General features: G+C 41.0%; 2 protein-coding genes across 2 annotated transcripts in view; both read left to right on the top strand.

Moving 5' to 3' along the window:
- The window catches only part of LOC135708906 (uncharacterized), a 76,730-nt gene extending 65,992 nt beyond the window's left edge, over nt 1-10,738 (top strand). The window contains exons 5-11 of the mRNA XM_065231087.1: nt 3,436-3,600; nt 4,675-4,803; nt 4,866-5,169; nt 5,237-5,467; nt 5,531-5,622; nt 10,540-10,562; nt 10,657-10,738. Of these exons, the coding sequence (XP_065087159.1) occupies nt 3,436-3,600; nt 4,675-4,803; nt 4,866-5,169; nt 5,237-5,467; nt 5,531-5,622; nt 10,540-10,562; nt 10,657-10,738 (1,026 nt within the window). The remainder of the gene's footprint in view (nt 1-3,435; nt 3,601-4,674; nt 4,804-4,865; nt 5,170-5,236; nt 5,468-5,530; nt 5,623-10,539; nt 10,563-10,656) is intronic.
- A 9,126-nt stretch (nt 10,739-19,864) lies between these two features.
- Nucleotides 19,865-20,448, top strand: LOC135708915 (histone H2A). The gene has a single exon (XM_065231097.1). It carries the CDS (start codon nt 19,914-19,916, stop codon nt 20,286-20,288), a length of 375 nt encoding a protein of 124 aa, XP_065087169.1. The 5' UTR covers nt 19,865-19,913; the 3' UTR covers nt 20,289-20,448.
- The last annotated feature ends 1,623 nt before the right edge of the window (nt 20,449-22,071 follow it).

Below are 22,071 nucleotides of genomic sequence, written 5' to 3' on the forward strand. Positions count from 1 at the left end.
ATGGAATACGATTCGCTTGTCGTTCCTGCAAACGTATTTCCTGTTCCAACTGTTGCTCCAACAATTGGTTGACGCGTTCTTCTTCTTGATGCAACTGCTGTTGTTGCTCTTGCACGCGTTTCTCCTGTTGCAGCTGTTCTTCACGTTGCCGCTGTTGATACTGCCGAAACGCCTCCCTTCGTTGCCGCTGTAACTGCTCCTCTTGCATTCGTTGTTGCTGTTGCTGCTGCTGATGGTGATTATGAAGTAACTTTTCGTGCTGTTTTTGCTCCTGCAAAGCTCGATCTTGATGGGCGGGATCGGGTGTACACCTAGCAATCTCCGATTGTACACAATTGGTCGTTTCGACCCATTCATCCACCCGGCTTCGTGAGATTATAGAACCAGAACTACGACTTGATCCATTTTCACTAGCCAGGTCCTCCAAAATCTTGTACTTCTTGGCTAGGTATGCTCGGTGTTTTTCTGCTTCTTCATGTTCAGCCACCCGTTGACGTTCTGCTTCTTTCTCTTCTGCTAACTGTCGACGCTCCGCTTCCTCCTGCTCTTCCTGCTTGCGTCGTTGTGCTTGCCGTTCTTCGAATTCCTTTTCCTCATGCAGCCTCAACAACTGTAACTTGGCACGATTTCGCCCAGATCTCTGCGATGACGTACAAGAAACTTCCGAAAACGCCTTGATTAGCTGGATTTCAGGGAGACCTTCCAATGACGGTACGAACAATTTCTCCTTTCGTTCCATGGCTTCTGGTTTCTTCTGCTTCTCCGACGGTAGTAGCGGCTCGGAATGAGTGGACTTCTTAGATTTGCCATCGCGAACAAGCGTCGTTTCTGAGACTTCCTTGACCGACAAAGTACGTTTGGGTGTGAGCTCCTTCCTGGCATCTTTCTGTGTTGATTGTTTCTTCGAAGTCGGCGTAGTTCGCTGGATCCATTTTGCGGTCTTGCAGTTGGTGCAACTCCAGCTCTGGTTGACAACTTCATCCGTTACTCCAACGTAGTCGTAGTGATGCCATCCGTCGCACTCATCACATTGAACCATGTCATCAGTGTCAGGTCCTCCACAGCCCCTACAGGTTTGTCCATCGACAGTTTTCTCCACCTCATCCACCAGTACCACATCATCACTACCATCATCATCACCGTTCTTTTCACCATCTTTAACCACATCACTTTCTTTCGGTTTGGGTGCCTCACCCTTGCTACTTTGCTTATCGGACTTTGAACCTCGACTCGACATGCTCGCGGGTTGACTGTTTCGGTATATAAACGAAAATTATATTATATTGAATTTTAATTCAACGAAAGGGGATTTCCAAAATTATAATTCTCGGCCGGAAACGAAATGGAACGCACGATCCGATTGTTGTAGAGTGAACGAGAATATAATTTTCCTGTCAAATGACAATTTAAGTACATATTAGTTTAAATATTAAGATAAATTGGCTTAGCAAAGGAACTTAGTTTTCTTTACATTCATTAGAACGTAAGATATATGTAAGTTTGTTCCACATTATTTAGATTGTAAGATAGATGTAAGTTTGCGTAACATTTTTCATTTTACAACGCATTCATTGTTCTCAGTTGTTTAGGCCCTAGATGTAAGTTTAGATCATATTTACTTACGTTTAGTATCCCTTTTTAGTCCAGGATCTAGTTTTAGTCTAGCATGTAGTTTACTAGAGGTAGGTCCTAAGTAAATTAAGTTAGGTTAAGAATGTGTATTGTTTCATGTTCCTTTTTTTCAATTTTCCTTACCAGTATCAACGGCTAGTTCAATTGTTCGAGCCGTAGCACAAATTCACCAGCAAGCAACACGTATCAAATCCCTAATTTTAAGAAACTTTGTTTAGTTCACAACTTAGATTAAGAACAATTAGACTTACCAGCCGCTATAGATATTAGGTACTAGTTTAATTATTTATATGTAGTATTTAATTAGATTAAGCTGAATGTTATAGACGTTTGACTATCAACCTTTCTATGACTACCTTTTGTTTTGGCTTTGTCTTATTCTCTACTCACCAATGGTGACAGTACTCCAAACCTGTCACTCTGTCGTTTTCGGAGCGGCCACCGGGCGGCGTTCGATGCTGTCGGTTCGCAATGTATGCCGACGTTGAAGGTGAGCGCGCTGGCCTAATGGGATAGGCCAACAAGTACCAAAACCAGTTATCAAGGAATCCAGAAAAAAGAATACCGACTAAACCTCCATCCGCAAAAAACGGTACATCTCTGTGTTAATTCTACTCTAGTTCTTACTACCTACTATTAATACCAGAAAATAAATTCTGCTTTTTCTCGTAGGTTTGGCCCAGGGTTGCTTCCACTCACTTGCTATAAAAAATTGTTTTTTTCGGAATAATGAAATCATTAGATGATAAAATGATATGTTGTGCTTGCAAGTAACAAGAAGAGGGTGAAAAGTGTGTGTTTGACTCATAAAACCAGTCAATTTTGCTTTCAGAGCGTCATCATCACAGATATAATGATTCGTGAGCGTTCACTCAGGGTGAGCGCTCACGAATCGTAAAAGCGCTGATTGTGGCGCACTGAAAGCAATATTGACCGGTTTTATGTGTCAAATACATACTTCACGACCCCTTATTTTAAATTTCAAGTACTAATAACCATTATAACATCTAATTATGTCATAATTCCGAAAAACAATTTTTTTATAGCAAGTGAGTGGAAGCAACCCTGGTTTGGCCAAAGACTAAAATTCCGTGGTAACAAAGCTTATTTTAATTCTTTTACACGCGGAAAACAGGAGAAAAAATATGACAGTGCAAACAAAACGAACCGTGCACTGGCAGAGCAACAATCAATACGAAACTATCGATTTGAAATTGGCTCACAACTTGACTAGCCTATTGGTCCCAAACAAACGATTAACGTATCCCATTCTAGTCAAAATTCTAGTACTAAACTATGTTTGTTTTGATTCTCTATGAAAGTTTGACAGATAAAATGAGGGGTTCGTTGATTTTCCCAGGTTTCGAGGGGTGCATCGATTAGCTTGGGACCGAAGATAGTACCAGAGCTGAGCCAAAAAGTTGAGCACGTTTCTTCCGGACCTACTAGTCTTAGAGTTGCCTCTATGGGCAGAGCCTTCTTGGGTTCACACATGGAATTGAAAAATAATCAAAGAAATAGTTCTCGTTTAGACGTTTAATCACTCATAAGATTTATTGCGCATTTCACACTAAACTGGACAAATAAGCACTGCAACACGATTGCAAAATGTTTTGTTATAGAACATGTGAACTTTAAATCATGAACACAGCAAAAAATAAATTTTAATATTACATCCATGAGGATGCACATCAATCATTCTACTTCGTTTGTGATTTAAGTATTGATTTAAATAGTGTATATAATTATAGTAGTCACTTGTGAAACTAAAAACATTAAATATTTCTTAATTTATTGAAATAGTTATTACCCGGAGCCGCACGGCTTACCTTTGGTCAACATTATGGTTCAGAGATCACGACAACCCCCACTGTTCCTAAAGCTACACCACCCTCACAACCTGAAGAAATCCCCAATCATGAGCAGGATGGCGCTTCCCATACCAATAACGGCCAGCGACGAGGAGATGTAAGTAAAATTCGATGAAAAGGTCTATTCCCAACAAAAATTATAGCTGAATAAGCCTTTTAGCGTATCATCGTATCACAAACGAAGTGGCACACGACTAACTGGCCAAGAAATCAATTAAAATAATGTGGTTCGCTGTAATAGAATTTTCTTAGAAACAATGAATAGTTCGTGTAATTTTACATTGCAAATGCTATGCAAAATTAGACAAGTCATACGTTGTATTCGGGGTAATCGTACATACTAAGAAAATTCTATTACAGCGAACCACATTATTTTAATTGATTTCTTCGCCAGTTAGTCGTCTGTCAGTTTGTGGTATAAGCGAAGGCAACAGCGAAGGTGGAAGCAACGCATAGAAAAATGAGCAAATACACAAACCTTTCTTCTGAGGATGGAACCTTTGCTATCCAATCCGTTCGAAGTATTTACCTTTGAGCGGTAGATGACGTGATTGTGCCTGTCTCATACCGTTCGTTTGAGAAAATGGAAAAGTTGCCAGTCTTCTTGATATGTTGTCTTCGGTATAAGGCTAATGTTTTGGCAAAAATGTATGATTGAAACCCATGAAAAAAAAAAATTTAATTTTTGTTTCGTGTAGGAATTTTCGGGTTGGAATTTTTTTCGATTTATCCGGCATTATATATGTCTACTTTTACAAAAATTATACAGCTTTCTCTCAACTAACAACTGTGGAAGTGCTAAGTTGATTTGAGAGCTGGCGTAAGTCCCAGTGGGGGTGTAATAAAGCCAATATGACAGATTTGCATTAAAAGTATACAGAATTTTAAATGTTTCACCTCATGAACAGATTCTTTAATATGGATCGACGAAAAGTATTTTATACAATTTTGTAATTTTTATGTTAGTTATGTTTTTGAACAAAGTTTGTTTATTCAAATGCACTGCGATTCTTGCTGCGGCTAGAATATAATCTCATGAAGGTTTTAAGCCAGTATATTGATTCGGGATAACTTGCTTGAATTTTGTATTTTATTCAAATTTCCTACATATTGCATTCACCTATTCACAAATTTTACGCATTTACTGATCAATAAAATTATTTTCATTTAGCATGCTGAGGTATTGTTACGACACAGTGGTGGCCAGTATTCAGCGTTCGACATGGCCCAATATGTTTTCTGGACAGGAGATGAAGCCGGTGTAGCTCGGGCAGTCGAAGAATTAATCCAAAAGGGACTGGTATGTTTCCGTTAATTTCTTAATTCAGCTAGTTTACAGTTAAAGCCTTTTACCAATTGCAGATGACCCGAGAGAATGCCATAAAATTTTTGCGTGACATTCGTCTGGGAATTGATTATCTTCAGAATACATATTCAAGCCGCCCTCTAAAATCAGCAGATCCACATTCGAATACTGAACGTGGAATTGACGTCAGTACTACGGGAACGACCGTCACTGAAGTGCCAACCACAGTTGCTATGCATACAGAATCAGTGGTGGCCAACAGTGGGGTTGGTCAACCAGCAACACTGGCTCCTGAAATCTTGAAGGTCATCGAACGGTTGCCAAGTCTACTAAAGCTGAATGATATCAGTGAACAGACTGGTAAAAAATTATTTATGATGCCTAAGATCTAACTTATTCTAAATCAAAATGTTGCATATCTCTGCAGACTCCACACAGGATTACGATGACGTGGTAGGACGATTAAGGTTGGCTGATTTTCTGTACGCTGAATACTCGCTGGAAGAAGTTATCTATCAACTGGCGAAGGTTATGTTCACACAATCATTGACGCGTGGCTCGGAACCGGCACAACATGCGTTGCAGAAGCTTACAGAATTCCTGGAATCAGAAGGCAGTCATGGACGAATTTCACCCATTCTACAAAAGAAGATCCTCGGTATGTCATCAAGGGATAAGTTTATATCCACATAGATTCTAACAAACCGGACTTACATTACAGATGTGCTTCTTGCAGCTCTAGCTGACACGCTAGCCGAGAACCCTGAACTGATGAAAGCTGCACGATCAGCTTTGGGAAAACATATGGATAAGGTAATTATTTTACATCATAGCCCTACCATAGAGGTAACTCTAATAGCGAATTCGTTTATTATTCAGTTCCAACCTGGATCGGGTATCAAGATTGGGACTGCTTGTTTTCTGAAAAACGTCAGTTTGATCGTTTGTTTTTAAAACCCAGCTCAGGTTGAGGTTCGCACTGACAAAAAGTTCGGTTTCGCACTGGGTTGGAACTGGTTCCAACCCCGATAATAAACGAATTCGCTATAAGACTAGAAGCACAAACGAAGTGACAGACGACTAACTGGCGAAGAAATCAATTAAAATAATGTGGTTCGCTGTAATAGAATTTTCTTAGAAGCTTGTGCCATCATCCACCAGATGGGATAGTATTTTTGTTTTGGTTTCGCACAAAGTTGATTTTGTGTACAATGATTCTTTGACAGTGTGCAAAGAGTGTATCATTTTGTAATTTTTTTTATGCATTTCAGTTTTGAGTAGAGTGAAAGAGATAGAACCAAAACATTCTAGTACATTTGGTGAAAATGCTAGTTCAATCCAGTAGTAGCATAGAGGTAACTCTAAGACAAGTAGGTCCCGAAGAAACGTGCTCAACTTTTTGGCTCACCTCTGGTACTTTCGGTCCCAAGCTTGTCGAATCACCCCTCGAAACATAGGAAAAACCAATAACCCCTCATTTCCAGTAGTAGTGGTGTTGCCATGTAATACACTGAAAAATTGCAATAGAAGGTTAGTCACCAAAGTTTTCGAGCCGCTCCGTCTGTCACTTCGTTTGTGCTACTACCAACAATCAATACGAAACTAACGATTTTAAATTGGCTCACCACTTTAGTAGTCTATTGGTCCCAAGCAAACGATTAACGTACCCTATTCTAGTCGAAATTCTAGTACGACGCAATGTTTATTTTGATTCGCTATGAAAGTTTGACAGATAAAATGAGGGGTTATTGGTTTTTCCTATGTTTCGAGGGGTGAATCATTTAGCTTGGGACCGAAGAGAGTACCAGAGCTGTGCCAAAAAGTTAAGCACGTTATTTCGGGACCTTCTAGTCTTAGAGTTACCTCTATGCTACTACTGGATTGAACCATAGAGGTAACTCTAAGACCACTGGGTCCCGAAGAAAATCATTATTATTTTTAGCTCACTCAGTACCAGAACAACGGTCCCAAGCAGTCCCAAGCTATTTCACTCACTCCTGCATGTTCTGCATGAATCCACACACCCCTGATGTTATCTGTCAAACTTTCATAGCGAATCAAAACAAACATAGTGTAGTAATAGAATTTCAACTAGAATAGGGTACGTTAATCGTTTGCTTGGGACCAATAGGCTACTAAAGTGGTGAGCCAATTTAAAATCGTTAGTTTCGTATTGATTGTTGATTGAACTAGCATTTTCACCAAATGTACTAGAATGTTTTGGTTCTATCATAGAGGTAACTCTAAGACAAGTAGGTCCCGAAGAAACGTGCTCAACTTTTTGGCTCACCTCTGGTACTATCTTCGGTCCCAAGCTTGTCGAATCACCCCTCGAAACATAGGAAAAACCAATAACCCCTCATTTTATCTATCAAACATTCATAGCGAATCAAAACAAACATTGTGTAGTACTAGAATTTCGACTAGAATAGGGTACGTTAATCGTTTGCTTGGGACCAATAGGCTACTAAAGTGGTGAGCCAATTTAAAATCGTTAGTTTCGTATTGATTGTTGGTTCTATCCCTTTCACTCTACTCAAAACTGAAATGCATAAAAAAAATGAATAAATGATACACTCTTTGCACCACAAACGAAGTGACAGACGACTTACTGGCGAAGAAATCCATTTAAATAATGTGGTTCACTGTAATAGAATTTTCTTGGAAGCTTGTGCCATCATCCACCAGATGGGTTAGTTTTTTTGTTTTGATTTGAACAAAGTTGATTTTGTGTACAATGATTCTTTGACAGTGTGCAAAGAGTGCGTATCATTTTGTCATTTTTTTATGCATTTAAGTTTTGAGTAGAGTGAAAGAGATAGACCAAAATATTCTAGTACATTTGGTGAAAATGCTAGTTCAATCCAATAGTAGTGTTGCCATGTGGTACAATCCAGTAGTAGTGGTGTTGCCATGTGGTACACTGAAAAATTGCAATAGAAGGTTAGTCACCAAAGTTTTCGAGCCGCTCCGTCTGTCACTTCGTTTGTGATTTGCACACTGTCAAAGAATCATTGTACACAAAATCAACTTTGAGCAAAACCAAAACAAAAATACTATCCCATCTGGTGGATGATGGCACAAGCTTCTAAGAAAATTCTATTACAGCGAACCACATTATTTTAATTGATTTCTTCGCCAGTTAGTCGTCTGTCACTTCGTTTTTGCCGTAACGATATTCAAATCATTTTTTTTTTCTACAGATTTCACAACGATTCCCACATTATAATCATTAGAATGCAATATATTTAGATACTCAAACACGTGAATTTGTTACCAGCCTTGGAATAGGTCCCAAGGAAACAGCATTTTGAAGGTAAGCTAGAGTGAAAGAATTGAATTCGCTGGATTGTACATCAATACTCAATGGAACAAATGTTCGGATTGATAATCACGGATGTATCTAGCCAATGCAGCATGAAACAAAAAGTAACACAAAGCATTACACCATTAGCTGTTACCACTGAACGGCACGCTGGAAACGAATATACGCAGTATTTTGTTTTTATATTTTGAACACAGTTTCAATAATTGTACAATGTGAACCATGTGAATAGAAATAAATCACTTTTATTTGAAATATTCTGCTAAAATCAATACAATAAATATTGCAAGTCTATCAGAATAAGGATCAAGCAAGCTGAATAAGTGTAACTTATAGATAGAAGGAACGAATGAAAAGAAACAGGGAAACAATAATAAGTTTTGACTTGTTTATTACAGTAAAGGTACTTTCTAGGCATGCTTTATCGTCATTAGACCTCACATACATCATAAATAAAATATTGAACACTTAAGCACTTTTTCCAGGCATCTATAACTACAAATCCGAATTGTCCTACAAACAGCTGTGAATTCTGAATGTTTAAAATGTCCTCGAATACACTTAATACCCAACTTAACAATAATTCACCTTTAGCGGCAAATGAGACTAGTAGGAAATATTTACATTTATACAATATTATATCAAAAAGTATAGCAATGTTATATCTCCAAACGTAGTGAATAAATCATATTATTAATCAATGATACAAAAAATGTTTAATTTTTAATGCGATGACATTTCTTCTATCTCCCTTTGCCTGTAATTAAAAAAATAAAGCTTAGTTCATTGCAAAAATCCTTCGTGTATTGAAACACATTTGAAATATTAATACCACAAACGAAGTGACAGACGACTAACTGGCGAAGAAATTAATTAAAATAATGTGGTTCGCTGTAATAGAATTTTCTTAGAAGCTTCTGCCATCATCCACCAGATGGGATAGTATTTTTGTTTTGGTTTTGCTCAAAGTTGATTTTGTGTACAATGATTCTTTGACAGTCTGCAAAGCACAAACGAAGTGACAGACGACTAACTGGCGAAGAAATCAATTAAAATAATGTGGTTCACTGTAATAGAATTTTCTTATAAGCTTGTGCCATCAGCCACCAGATGGGCTAGTATTTTTGTTTTGATTTGAACATAGTTGATTTTGTATGCAATATGATCTTTGTGCAAAGAGTGTATCAATTTGTCATTTTTTTATGCATTTAAGTTTAGAGTAAAGTGAAAGAGATAGAACCAAAACATTCTAGTACATTTAGTGTTGCCATGTGGTTCAATCCATTAGTAGTGTTGCCATGTGGTACAAGCCAGTAGTAGTGGTGTTGCCATGTGGTACACTGAAAAATTGCAATAGCAGGTGCGTCACCAAAGTTTTCGAGCCGCTCCGTCTGTCACTTCGTTTGTGGTGCAAAGAGTGCGTATCATTTTGTCATTTTTTTTTATGCATTTCAGTTTTGAGTAGAGTGAAAGAGATAGAACCAAAACATTCTAGTACATTTGGTGAAAATGCTAGTTCAATCCAGTAGAAAGTGTTGCCATGTGGTACAATCCAGTAGTAGTGGTGTTGCCATGTGGTACACAGAAAAATTGCAATAGCACACGCTTACTCGAAAGTTCACATTTAATGAGTATCTTGTACTCATTTTTTATATTTGTTCTTATATGTCAAAAAATGGGTATTTTCATAAAGATTAAAAAGGGTATTTTTTCTTCATTTTTGAAAATATCTTAAGGCAGAAAAAATGAGTAATAATAACAATCATTGTCAACAGTCTGATGAACTGAAAACTAAAAGCACGCCCTAATAAAAAATAACCATAAACGAACGATAACCCAAATCATTGAACTATTCCATAAATGGTTTGGATGATACCCAGAACACGTCGTTAAGCAAATTAACCATACAATTTTTATTAGGGCGGAGTATTCAGATTGTGAAATGTCTTGTCATTCTTGCAAATCGGTCGAAATTCTCGGTAAAAATGCTCGGATTAGTGCTGTTATTATAAGATCACACAACGTAGATGTGATTGAGCCAGTGAATTCCTTTCGGCCGATGTTCGTTAAGGCTAAAAACGAGCACAGTAAAATAGTGCTTTGGACGGCAGTTCCAATTAATCATGTTTTGTTGTCTTTGACATCATCCACATCCAGAGGGCCAGTCACTTTCGAATATATGGGAATGGTAGGAAACCATTTGGAAATGCATGAAAATTTTCAATTTTTATACATTATCGTCTTTATGGGCAGTTTTAGATGCATGAAAATTGCACGAGTACATTACTATGGTGATAAGGTAAACACTCGTTTATTTGTTTCCTTCTGTGAAAGCATATTTAGTCACAAATCGTGGATTTTCTGATATTCTCCATACTGCAAAAATGATTTTCCTACCACTAAAGGGGCGCCATCTCTCGGATCTTCAGTATAGCTACTACTCAAATCATATAATTAATTGTTACGAGGTAAGTAAAAGACATGAAACCATGCTAAAATTCTAACAAGTGTTCCTGTTCCAGATTAGCGGAGATCTTCGAGAAGGAAAACGACATGCTCAATTATCTGAACGTTTTCGATAAGCAGCATCCATCATCGGATTGATTCCTGCAGTGATCATATGAGAAAAACTATCTTACGGAAGCACTACTTAATGCCTCGTTTGGTCAATGAATGTATAAGAAATAGATAAATGTTCATCAATACATATTTTGATCCGTTTAATATTAATTCTGGTTCAATAAAAATTATGAAATTTTTTTACAATTTTAACTTTTTCATTAGTTTAACATGTTAAAAGTTTAATAACAGGCAGCTCCATGAAGCAAACATTAAAAAATAGTACTTTTTACCCATGGGCAGAAAAAACAAAATACCCATTTTTTGAAGTATTCGTCGAATACTCATTAATGAGTAAACTCGGTTTTACTCATTTAATGAGTTAAGCCACTTTTCTTAAAAATGGGTCTTTTTTTACTTATTAATCGGTACTTTCAAGTTAGCGTGTATTGCAATTTTTCAGTGTACCACATGGCAACACCACTACTACTGGATTGTACCACATGGCAACACTACTACCACAAACGAAGTGACAGACGACTTACTGGCGAAGAAATCCATTAAAATAATGTGGTTCACTGTAATAGAATTCAGTGCCAACATTTCAAAGGGGCGTAATTGCATTTGTAAACAATGGCTTTAGCCGTTGATTTCTCGCAAATAAAAGCTTACTCATGAAAATTGATTGCACCAACAGGTAGAGGAATGTTTCCTCTTTCAGCTAGCATTGTTAATTTGGAGGAGTGAGCTTTTATTTGCGAGAAATCGACGGCTAAAGCCTTTGTTTACAAAAGCAATTACGCCCCTTTGAAATGTTGGCACTGAATTTTCTTGGAAGCTTGTGCCATCATCCACCAGATGGGTTAGTTTGTTTTGATTTGAACAAAGTTGATTTTGTGTACAATGATTCTTTGACAGTGTGCAAAGAGTGCGTATCATTTTGTCATTTTTTTATTTGTTTTCATCAGTTTTGAGTAGAGTGAAAGAGATAGAACCAAAATATTCTAGTACATTTGGTGAAAATGCTAGTTCAATCCAGTAGTAGCAAAATACTATCTCTTTCACTCTACCCAAAACTGAAATGCATAAAAAAATGACAAAATGATACGCACTCTTTGCACCACAAACGAACTGACAGACGACTAACTGGTGAAGAAATCCATTTAAATAATGTGGTTCACTGTAATAGAATTTTCTTGGAAGCTTGTGCCATTATCCACCAGATGGGTTAGTTTTTTTGTTTTGATTTGAACAAAGTTGATTTCGTGTACAATGATTCTTTGACAGTGTGCAAAGAGTGCGTATCATTTTGTCATTTTTTTATGCATTTCGGTTTTGAGTAGAGTGAAAGAGATAGAACCAAAACATTCTAGTACATTTGGTGAAAATGCTAGTTCAATCTAGTAGTAGCATAGAGGTAACTCTAAGACCACTGGGTCCCGAAGAAAATCATCATTATTTTTGGCTCACTCAGTACCAGAACAACGGTCCCAAGCAGTCCCAAGCTATTTCACTCACCCCTGCATGTTCTGCATGAATCCACACACCCCTGATGTTATCTGTCAAACTTTCATAGCGAATCAAAACAAACATAGTGTAGTAATAGAATTTCAACTAGAATAGGGTACGTTAATCGTTTGCTTGGGACCAATAGGCTACTAAAGTGGTGAGCCAATTTAAAATCGTTAGTTTCGTATTGATTGTTGGTAGTAGTGTTGCCATGTGGTACAATCCAGTAGTAGTGGTGTTGCCATGTGGTACACTGAAAAAATGCAATAGCAGCACAAACGAAGTGACAGACGGAGCGGCTCGAAAACTTTGGTGACTAACCTGCTATTGCAATTTTTAAGTGTACCACATGGCAACACCACTACTACTGGATTGCACCACATGGCAACACTACTACTGGATTGTACTAGTATTTTCACCAAATGTATTAGAATGTTTTGGTTCTATCTCTTTCACACTACTAAAAACTGAAAAGCATAAAAAAATGACAAAATGATACACTCTTTGCACACTGTCAAAGAATCATTGTACACAAAATCAACTTTGTTCAAATCAAAACAAAAAAACTAACCCATCTGGTGGATGATGGCACAAGCTTCCAAGAAAATTCTATTACAGTGAACCACATTATTTTAATGGATTTCTTCGCCAGTTAGTCGTCTGTCACTTCGTTTGTGATAGCAGGTTAGTCACCAAAGTTTTCGAGCCGCTCCGTCTGTCACTTCGTTTGTGCTTTGCACACTGTCAAAGAATCATTGTACACAAAATCAACTTTGAGCAAAACCAAAACAAAAATAGTATCCCATCTGGTGGATGATGGCAGAAGCTTCTAAGAAAATTCTATTACAGCGAACCGCATTATTTTAATTGATTTCTTCGCCAGTTAGTCGTCTGTCACTTCGTTTGTTATTTAAACCATCAATATACGCCTTTTTAATGCACCACCAATGTAGAGTGTGCCACGCGAGTTCGAGAAGAAACGTCAACCAAACCGTTTGTTTACATCAGAATAAGTATTTTCTCCAACGCACACACAAAGAACAAAAATTGTTGCTATAAAAATAATGCATAATCAAATTAAAATTTCCCAAAATTCGTAGTTTCAACTAGAGTCGGTGTATAATGAGTCACGCCAAGAGTGAAGCCAAGTCTACCTATTGAGCTGTCAAACCGGCTACCTATCGTGCAGAGCTGAGTACTGCGAACTCAGCCGATTTTATTTTTCAAGTGAGCTAGAAAATGTTCCGAAGTTTCAAATTGTTTTGCTGAAACAGCTCACGAAATTGTATATACATGCTATCAAATGAACTCTTGGCTCCTCCTCCTCTGCTCCAAAAATAACGTATACATGGTGATGGGAGTGCACCTGCCCACAAAGCTCACATGACTCTTATAAAGTTTGATTACATTCTTGTTTCAGCAACCCAGTTTTGGCATTATTAATATCAAATAAAAACACTTTTTCGAGCATCACGCTCGATGATTTACATTATCCGCCTACTAAGGTTGATGTTTCGACAGTTTCATAATTATAATTATTAATTTGTTTTCAGTAGGTGACAACACCTTTACTTGTGGTTCAAACAGTAACTACCTACGTGACTTCTGAGCTCTTTTGAATGTTTGGCTCCCGTTTGACAGTTTGACTCGGCTCCCAGATGACAAGCATTTTGAGTTAGTTCGCATTACTCAGGTGCAGAGTAAACAAACATTACGATGCTATGAAAGGTCCACGAAAGGTATTGCAATAAAATATAAAATATAATCGAAGAAATGATCATAAACTCGCAGTGAGCAATAAATTGTCATGGGATACGTTTGGTAATGATCACTTATGAGAATTTCTACTATTTTTGGTTGAGATAATTTGACTAAATCACTGATATAATGATTTACTACAGCCGCTATTTTTTTTTTCTCGCTAGAAGTCATTTGAAGCTGATGTAGAAGTCCTCTGTTGCCAAGTGAAAAGAAAGGGAATCTTTCGAAAACCGTGATGCGAGTTCAACTGTTTTTCTCTTGGCGTGACTCATTATACACCGACTCTAGTTTCAACTATGAAAGTTTTCAAAATTAAACTTATATTTTTGGTTTAAAAATGTTTCTTTCACTTTCGACTTGTAATTTTAAAAGTGATTTTTTTAAGATAAAAGTTGTAAAACTGTCAAAATACCTCTTCATTGCGTAGTTTTTGACAGTACTGGACCTCCGTTTCCCGCTAAATTTGACATGGGAAATAAAAAAAAGTTGGAAGGGTTGTATACTAGATACGACCGCAGGGTTGGCGTTGGATAACGTCTGTTATGTGTTGTACTTAATTGTGTATATTATATTTTAAGAATATTCCTTAATAACTCTTTTGCGAAAGTTTGGTGGCCCTGAAAAGGGCCGTTTTGTTGGGCTGATGTTGTTGGGTTTGCTCTACTCTGTCTGACTGTAACTGTGATATTCTGGAAAGAAATTGTCTTCAAAACTAACTCTTTGTCGAATTTTTAGTGGCCCTGAAAAGGGCCGTTTTGGTTGTGGTTTTGGAATGACAGACTGAATAAATGATTATGTTTTTTAAATTTCAGTTTTTGTTCCGATCAACAACCATACGGGGCAATATGAGCACCCCAGTAAAAGTTAAGGTTTTGACAGGTTTTCACTAGAAAATAACATGCAGGAATCAAGTGAAATAGAAACATAAGTTCTTTTAGCAACAGTTACGTGTATTGCTCGCTGTAGAACCAGCGGATCAGTAAAATGTAATATAGTGAATGCGATGCTTGTTTTCTTGACTGCATATCTTATAATATTCTAGAGATTTAGAGCTAATGTTACATTTCCATTATTATCTTAGACATGTAATTGAATTTTGATACGGTTGTCATGGAGATGCATATTAGAAGCATTTTCAACAAGTTTGTAAAAAAAAATAGAATGAGTTAATAGGTATTATGCCCAAACAAACGGTGGCCCATCTCGCCCCGTATGGTCTTCTTGCCCCCATCGCCTCTATTGGACTGAATTCGGAAACGCTCATGTCCAACCGATTTTCATCTTGAAATAAATGTAATAACATATAAATGAATTATATCTGGGTAAGTATCTGGCAAGACGATTGAAAATCTGGAAAATCAAATAAATCAGGAATACTGGCAACGCTGTCTCGTTTCATGCCCGTAGAGACAACCGACACTCATCCCATTTTCAGTATTTTGCTACCCACAGTATTTATTGTACCGTCCCTGTATTCGTAATATGCTACTCGACGCAGGTATAAGACCACCCTCGACGATCGAAATGTCATCATGACATTCGCTGCCAGACTGTTGAGCAGTTCAGTCGATTTGAATTCTCTCTAGTTTCGTTCGTTCGTTCGCAAGTCGAATTAGCTCCGCGTTGTATAGTGACGCTCTCGCTGACCCAGCCATGGGTAAGAAATCGCGCGGTAACGCGAGTGCCGGCTTACCGGGAAAACAGACTCTCCCAGGAGACGGCGCGACCACCGAGCCAGCTCAGAAGAAGCAGAAGAAAACCCCATTGCCCGTCCCGACAGGCGTTGCGGACCCGCAGCCGGGGCCTCCCGGAACTAAACGACCCAGACCTGAAGACATCAGCGCCACCGCATCGGCAGCAAAAAAGCTGCTGAGCAACAATCCGTTCTCCGCCCTGCAGAACGGAGCCCAGCCGCAGTCGGACCCTGAGACGGTGCCTAAAAAAGTTAAGTTGCCACCCTTCTATGTGAAGGGCTTCCCTCCCGGGCTATGGGAGCAGCTGGATTTCTACATTAAGCAGGGCCTTCGCTGCACCATTCAACGGTGCACGGAAGGCTACAAACTGATGGTCTCGGCCGAAAATCACTACAACGCAGTCCAGGCCCTCTTGGACAGGATGAAGCTGGAGTACTTCTCCCACGACGTCGAGGCCACCAAGCCGCTGAAAGTGGTGCTGCGCGGGCTCCACGACATGGACACCACCACCTTAATGGACGAGATTAAGGCGAACGGCCTCAAGCCGGTCGAAATCCACAAGATGACCCGCAGCAAGGCCATCAAGTATCGTGACCAGCTCTACTTGGTCCATCTGCAGAAGAACTCCACAACTGTGAAGGATCTCCATACGACACGCACACTGTTCCACATCGTAGTGAAGTGGGAGCGGTATAAGCCAACCCACCGTGGCGTCACTCAGTGCTCGAACTGCCTATTGTTCGGGCACGGCACCAGGAACTGCCGCATGGCCAGCCGCTGCATCAAATGCGGCAAAAACCACAAGATCGACGACTGCGACAGCATCGAGGAAGCCGCTCCCACATGCGCCAACTGCGGTGCTGCCCACAAGGCCACGAGTAAGGCCTGTCCGAAGCGGGCCGAATACGCCGAGATCCGGAAGAAGGCCTCGTCCAACAACCAGCCCGGTCGCAAGAAGGTCCCGGAAAACAACGCGCAGAACTTTCCTCCGTTATCACCGGTCCAACCACGGCCAATTCCAGTGTTGGCGCCGCTCCCGCTCAACCAACAGTTGGCTGCTGCCCAGTCGGCTGCCGCTGCAGTACCCAGTCAAGCCTCCGGCCCATCGACGGATCCCCCTGCTCCGGGATTGGCCGGTACAACCGGTGAAGCTACAGACGATTCTCCGCTGTCAACGGATGAGATCGTCACACTGTTGGCCCAGGCCATCATCATCAAGCGCACCTGCGCAACAAGAACACAACAGCTCCAAGCTATCATCTCCTTCGTCGCTAATTATGGACCGTGAACCCATAAAGATCGCCAACTGGAACGCTCGCTCCGTAGGGGCGAAAAACATTGAGCTTGCAGACTTCCTCCGCAAGCACGACATCGACGTGGGCCTTCTCACCGAGACCCACCTCAAGACCGGTGACAGCTTCTGGCTGCCCGACCACAGCATTGTCCGGCTTGATCGCACCAGCTCCAGGGGGGGCGGTGTCGCGGTCATCATCAAGAAAGGCATCAAGTACTGCACCCTACCCCACTACCGCACTTCCATCATCGAGGCCGTCGGCGTTGAGGTGGAAACATCGACCGGAAACGTCCGGTTCATCGTTGTCTACTGCCCCCGGCAATGTACCGTTAGCAATGGTACAGCACAGCAGTTCAAGAACGACCTTGCCATCATAACCCGCACCAATGCCCGCTTCGTAATCGGAGGGGACCTGAACGCCCGGCACGAGGCCTGGCGGAACTACCAGCAGAACCAAAACGGCCGCCTGCTATTCGACCATTCCCAGCATGGTCTCTATTCCGTCTGGTTTCCGGACGAACCAACCTTCACATCACCGGCGGGCAACCCATCGACGCTGGACCTGTTCTTGGCAAACACCAGATTAGCCAAGCCGGTTGCCGTCAACGACCTGAGTTCGGACCACCAACCGGTGCTGACCGAGCTGGGCTACAACGTGGCCCCTGCACCGTGCCAGCGGAAGGACTACCATCGAGTCAACTGGGTCCAGTTTCGACGCGTGGTCGACCGCCACATCGACGACAACCCACCACTCGACACAGTGGAGGACATCGACCGGGCTCTGGAGGGTCTCCATCAAGCCATATCCGTGGCTGACGAAGAGTGCGTTCGACGAGTTCCTGTGAGGGGTAAGTTTCAAGCAATTGATTCCCACACCAAACTCTTGATTCGGCTCAGAAATGTTCGTAGACGCCAGTTTCAGCGGACTGGGGATCTGCAGCGTAAATACGAAATGGTCGATCTGAATCGGCAGATCGCTTCCAGAATGGTCTCAATCCGGAACGAGAGTTTCGGGCGGCTCGTTCAGAACCTGGACGACCGTTCCAGACCATTCTGGAAGGTTGCCAAGGTGCTGAAGTCTCACCCCAAGCCCATTCCACCACTTAGAGTCAATGACGAACGGCTTATCACCAACGAAGAGAAGGCCAATGCAATTGGGGAGCACATTGCCCAATCGCATTTGCTTGGCTCTACAATCCCAAGTCCACTCGAGAACCAGGTTGTGCAGTGCGTCCAGACGTTAGATACCTCCCCTTGTGCCGTCCCTCCAGAAGAACGGTTTACAGAGGAACAAATTTGCTCAGCGCTGAAATATAGTAAAAACATGAAGGCTCCCGGGTTTGACGGAATATTCAACCTAGCGTTGAAAAATCTCAGCCCGAGGGTCCACTCGCTGCTGGCTGCCATCCTCAACAGATGCTTGGAGCTGCACTACTTTCCAAGCATCTGGAAGGTGGCAAAAATCATCCCGATCCGCAAACCTGGGAAAGACCCTTCACTACCGTCAAGCTACAGACCGATTAGCCTGCTCTCAGCGCTGAGCAAGCTGTTCGAAAAATTGATCCTCAGCCGACTAAACAAGTTTGTGGAGGAACATGACATTCTTCTTCCGGAACAGTTCGGGTTCCGCAAGGGGCATTCCACCAATCATCAGCTAGTGCGGGTGATGAATAACATCCGAAGTAACAAAGCTGTATCCAAGTCCACAGTCATGGCCTTGTTAGACGTCGAAAAGGCGTTTGACAATGTCTGGCACGACGGACTTATATACAAGCTTTGTAACTCCAACTTTCCACCATACCTTGTGAAAATCACCCGTAACTATCTCCAGCAAAGGTCGTTCAGGGTGTCGTTGAATAGTTCCCTTTCGGGACAATTTCCGATCCCAGCAGGTGTTCCGCAAGGGAGTCTGCTGGGACCACTGCTTTACAGCATCTACACGTCGGACATCCCTCCTCTAGGAGACGGTTGCGTGTTCTTTCTGTTCGCAGATGACACCGCGATAGCCGTCAAGGGTAGGATGCCTCGTGAAATTACGAACAAGCTGCAACGATGCCTTGACACCTTTACTGATTATGCCACCTCGTGGAAAATCAAAATCAACGCCTCGAAAACCCAAGCGATCATGTTCCTCCACAGACAATCACCAAAACTTAAACCGTCTCCCTCCTGTACCGTAATAATGGATGGTACAAGGGTCGAGTGGTCCACTGATGTTACTTATCTCGGGATGTTGTTTGATGAGAAGCTCCTGTTCCGCTCGCACATAGAGAAAACCCTAGTTAAGTGCTCCGCCTTGGTTAGGTGTTTGTATCCGCTCATTTGCCGCAGATCCCGCCTCTCAAGGCAAAACAAACTGGCTGTTTACAAACAGATCATAGCCCCCGCGATCTTCTATGCCGCCCCGGTGTGGGAATCGTGCGCTCAGACCCACAGGAACAAAATCCAGGTTGCACAGAATAGAGTGTTGAGGATGATCCTAGATCGTCCATTCGACACAAGAATAGCAGACCTCCATCAAGAGGCAGAAATTCCCAAAGTAGATTCCAAAATTGATGATATGACAACTAAATTTATTCAAAAATGCAATCTTTCTGAACATGCTTTAATAAGCAATTTGTACATAGTAGGTTAAGTGTATATAGTAGAGTAGGTTAGTTTTAAGCTGTAAATAGTAGTATTAAGTAGTTTCTCTTCAAATTCTAAAAACAAAACAAACCAATCCCACCAAGGTGGTCGACCGTGTACTAAGTCTAGGACTAATCCTGTAAAACAAATTTTAAATTTTGCCCATACCTAAAGATGAAGAAAGCAATTAAATCACTTAGTAAAAATTTATATGGTAATCGTCCAAGTTAAACTAAAATAAAGATCACTCGACGGTCGAAATGTCATCATTACAGTTTCAGCGTTCATCTGCTCGTGTCATTCGTATATCAGATCACCTTGTTTACATTTAAATATGTCTGGACGTGGAAAAGGAGGTAAAGTCAAGGGAAAGGCAAAGTCCCGTTCGAGCCGCGCTGGATTGCAGTTTCCAGTCGGTCGTATTCACCGTCTACTCCGAAAGGGCAACTATGCCGAGCGTGTTGGAGCCGGTGCTCCCGTCTACCTGGCTGCCGTGATGGAGTATCTGGCCGCTGAAGTTCTCGAGTTGGCAGGAAATGCCGCCCGTGACAACAAGAAAACCCGAATTATCCCACGTCACCTGCAGTTGGCCATCCGCAACGACGAAGAGCTGAACAAACTTCTTTCCGGAGTGACCATCGCTCAGGGTGGTGTCCTGCCAAACATCCAGGCCGTCCTGTTGCCCAAGAAGACCGAAAAGAAGGCCTAAATTCGATCGAAGTTCCCGCCCTTTAACAAAATCCGTCCTTTTCAGGACGACCAATTTGATGGTAAAGAGTTTCGTTTTCAAAACAGTTTCCTTCGTGGTGCGCAAGGAGTGATAAAATGAATCCATTAAAAACATGGTTGAATCTTTCTGTCATGCTCTCCCTAGTTAATTGATATCCTCATCGAGTAGGTTCGATGTTGGTTGATTAGTGTAGGCGTGTCTTGAATTCCTAGAAATTAACCAGTTCAGTGTTATTATTCCATCCATATCTAAAATTAAACTATCGACTAAATTTTCAAAAGCACCCTAAAATATCCATCAGTACCGTCCCAACGACGCGTTCATATAGATAAGATTGGTAAATAGCAGATTTTTAGCGATGGGCCCAATCTTAGATCCATTTCCCCTACCTTGGCAGAGCTGCGGTGGCCCTGGACTTATGGCCAGCGGAATGAAATTCAATATTTTGATTGCCGAAGCATACACTCAAAAAATTTACCACATAGGTATCTAATGGATGAAAACCATGTGAATTTAACATTGCTAAAAATCCCACCACAAAATCACATGAATATCATGAGGCCGATGAAAGTCATATGAAAAAAGTGTCGGAAAGGCATTAGAAAATTAATCGTTAAACTCTTTCTTGATAATGTTGTGGCCCTGAAAAGGGCCATTTTTCCAACGCGCTCGGCGTAGTTGCCCTTGCAGAGCATACGGTGAATACGACCGACTGAGAACTGCAGCAGCTGGGCATTCCATGACGGCGGCCCAGTATACCGGAGCACTGGCACCAACGCACTCGGCGTAGTTGCCCTTTCGCCCCAAGGCTCGGCTGCCGCTGCTCTGCTGCCGTTGCTCTGCTTCCGCTGCTCTGGTACTGCTGCTCTGCTGTTGGGTCGACGATCGGATAGACAATGATGGAACAGGCGACCTTGTTGGACGCTTATAAAGTAGAACAGAAAATATCAGAGGTGTCAGATACTCGCATCTGATGTCTCGGTTGGAGAAAGTATAAGAATATAAAAAAAATCAATCGATTTTCACCATTTTTAGACAATGGTTTACTTTTAACCATTTTTCAATAGTTTACAGAATGAAATCAATAGTTTTAAAACATTCAGCAAATTGCTAGAAATATTTCCAATCGATTGATGCCATTATCTCGTAAATCTATCGAGAGACGGTTGAGTTATTATGGTTCAAAATCTTTTCGTTTTTCGTAACGCATCCAAAATGACTGTTTTCAATTTTGTACCCCCGTATGTTGCCGAAAGACGTTCTCCAACGTCAAAAAACAATTCTGACGCGGGTAAAAACAACACAAATAGATGGTTGAAAAAAGTCACTTGAAGTGTGCCCTTCAGAAACAGTTGCCAGAACTTGTAGGATGGAATCATAATAAAAAGAGTGCTGCCGTTTCCACGGTTTTCACTCTTCGCCTCTCTACCTATTCTCTCTGGTCCAACATTTACTTAAGAGAGATGCAGAGAACTCTACGACCCCTCATAAATGTCTTGGAATTATGTTAGAAGGGAAGGTAAGCCATAGTATACACCCAGTCAGTGTTGCTGGCAAATGTAGATTTTTTTATAAATGATTCTGCGTTCCGTTTCGCATCGTTTCATTTCGCTTTACTCCATTGCTAAATAACGTTCGAGCAATTTTTAGTTTGCACGGCGTGCATATTAAGGGGGTATTCCCGATCTTTTTTTTCAAAAAATCAAATTTTTTTTTTCACGTTTTTTTGTACTTTAGACTATATACTTTCATCCCCCCAAGC

The sequence above is a fragment of the Ochlerotatus camptorhynchus genome, unplaced genomic scaffold (genome assembly GCF_037179485.1).
Source record: "Ochlerotatus camptorhynchus isolate MF236.1 unplaced genomic scaffold, CSIRO-AGI_Acam_v1.1 ptg000341l, whole genome shotgun sequence".
Classification (NCBI taxonomy): Eukaryota; Metazoa; Arthropoda; class Insecta; order Diptera; family Culicidae; genus Ochlerotatus; species Ochlerotatus camptorhynchus.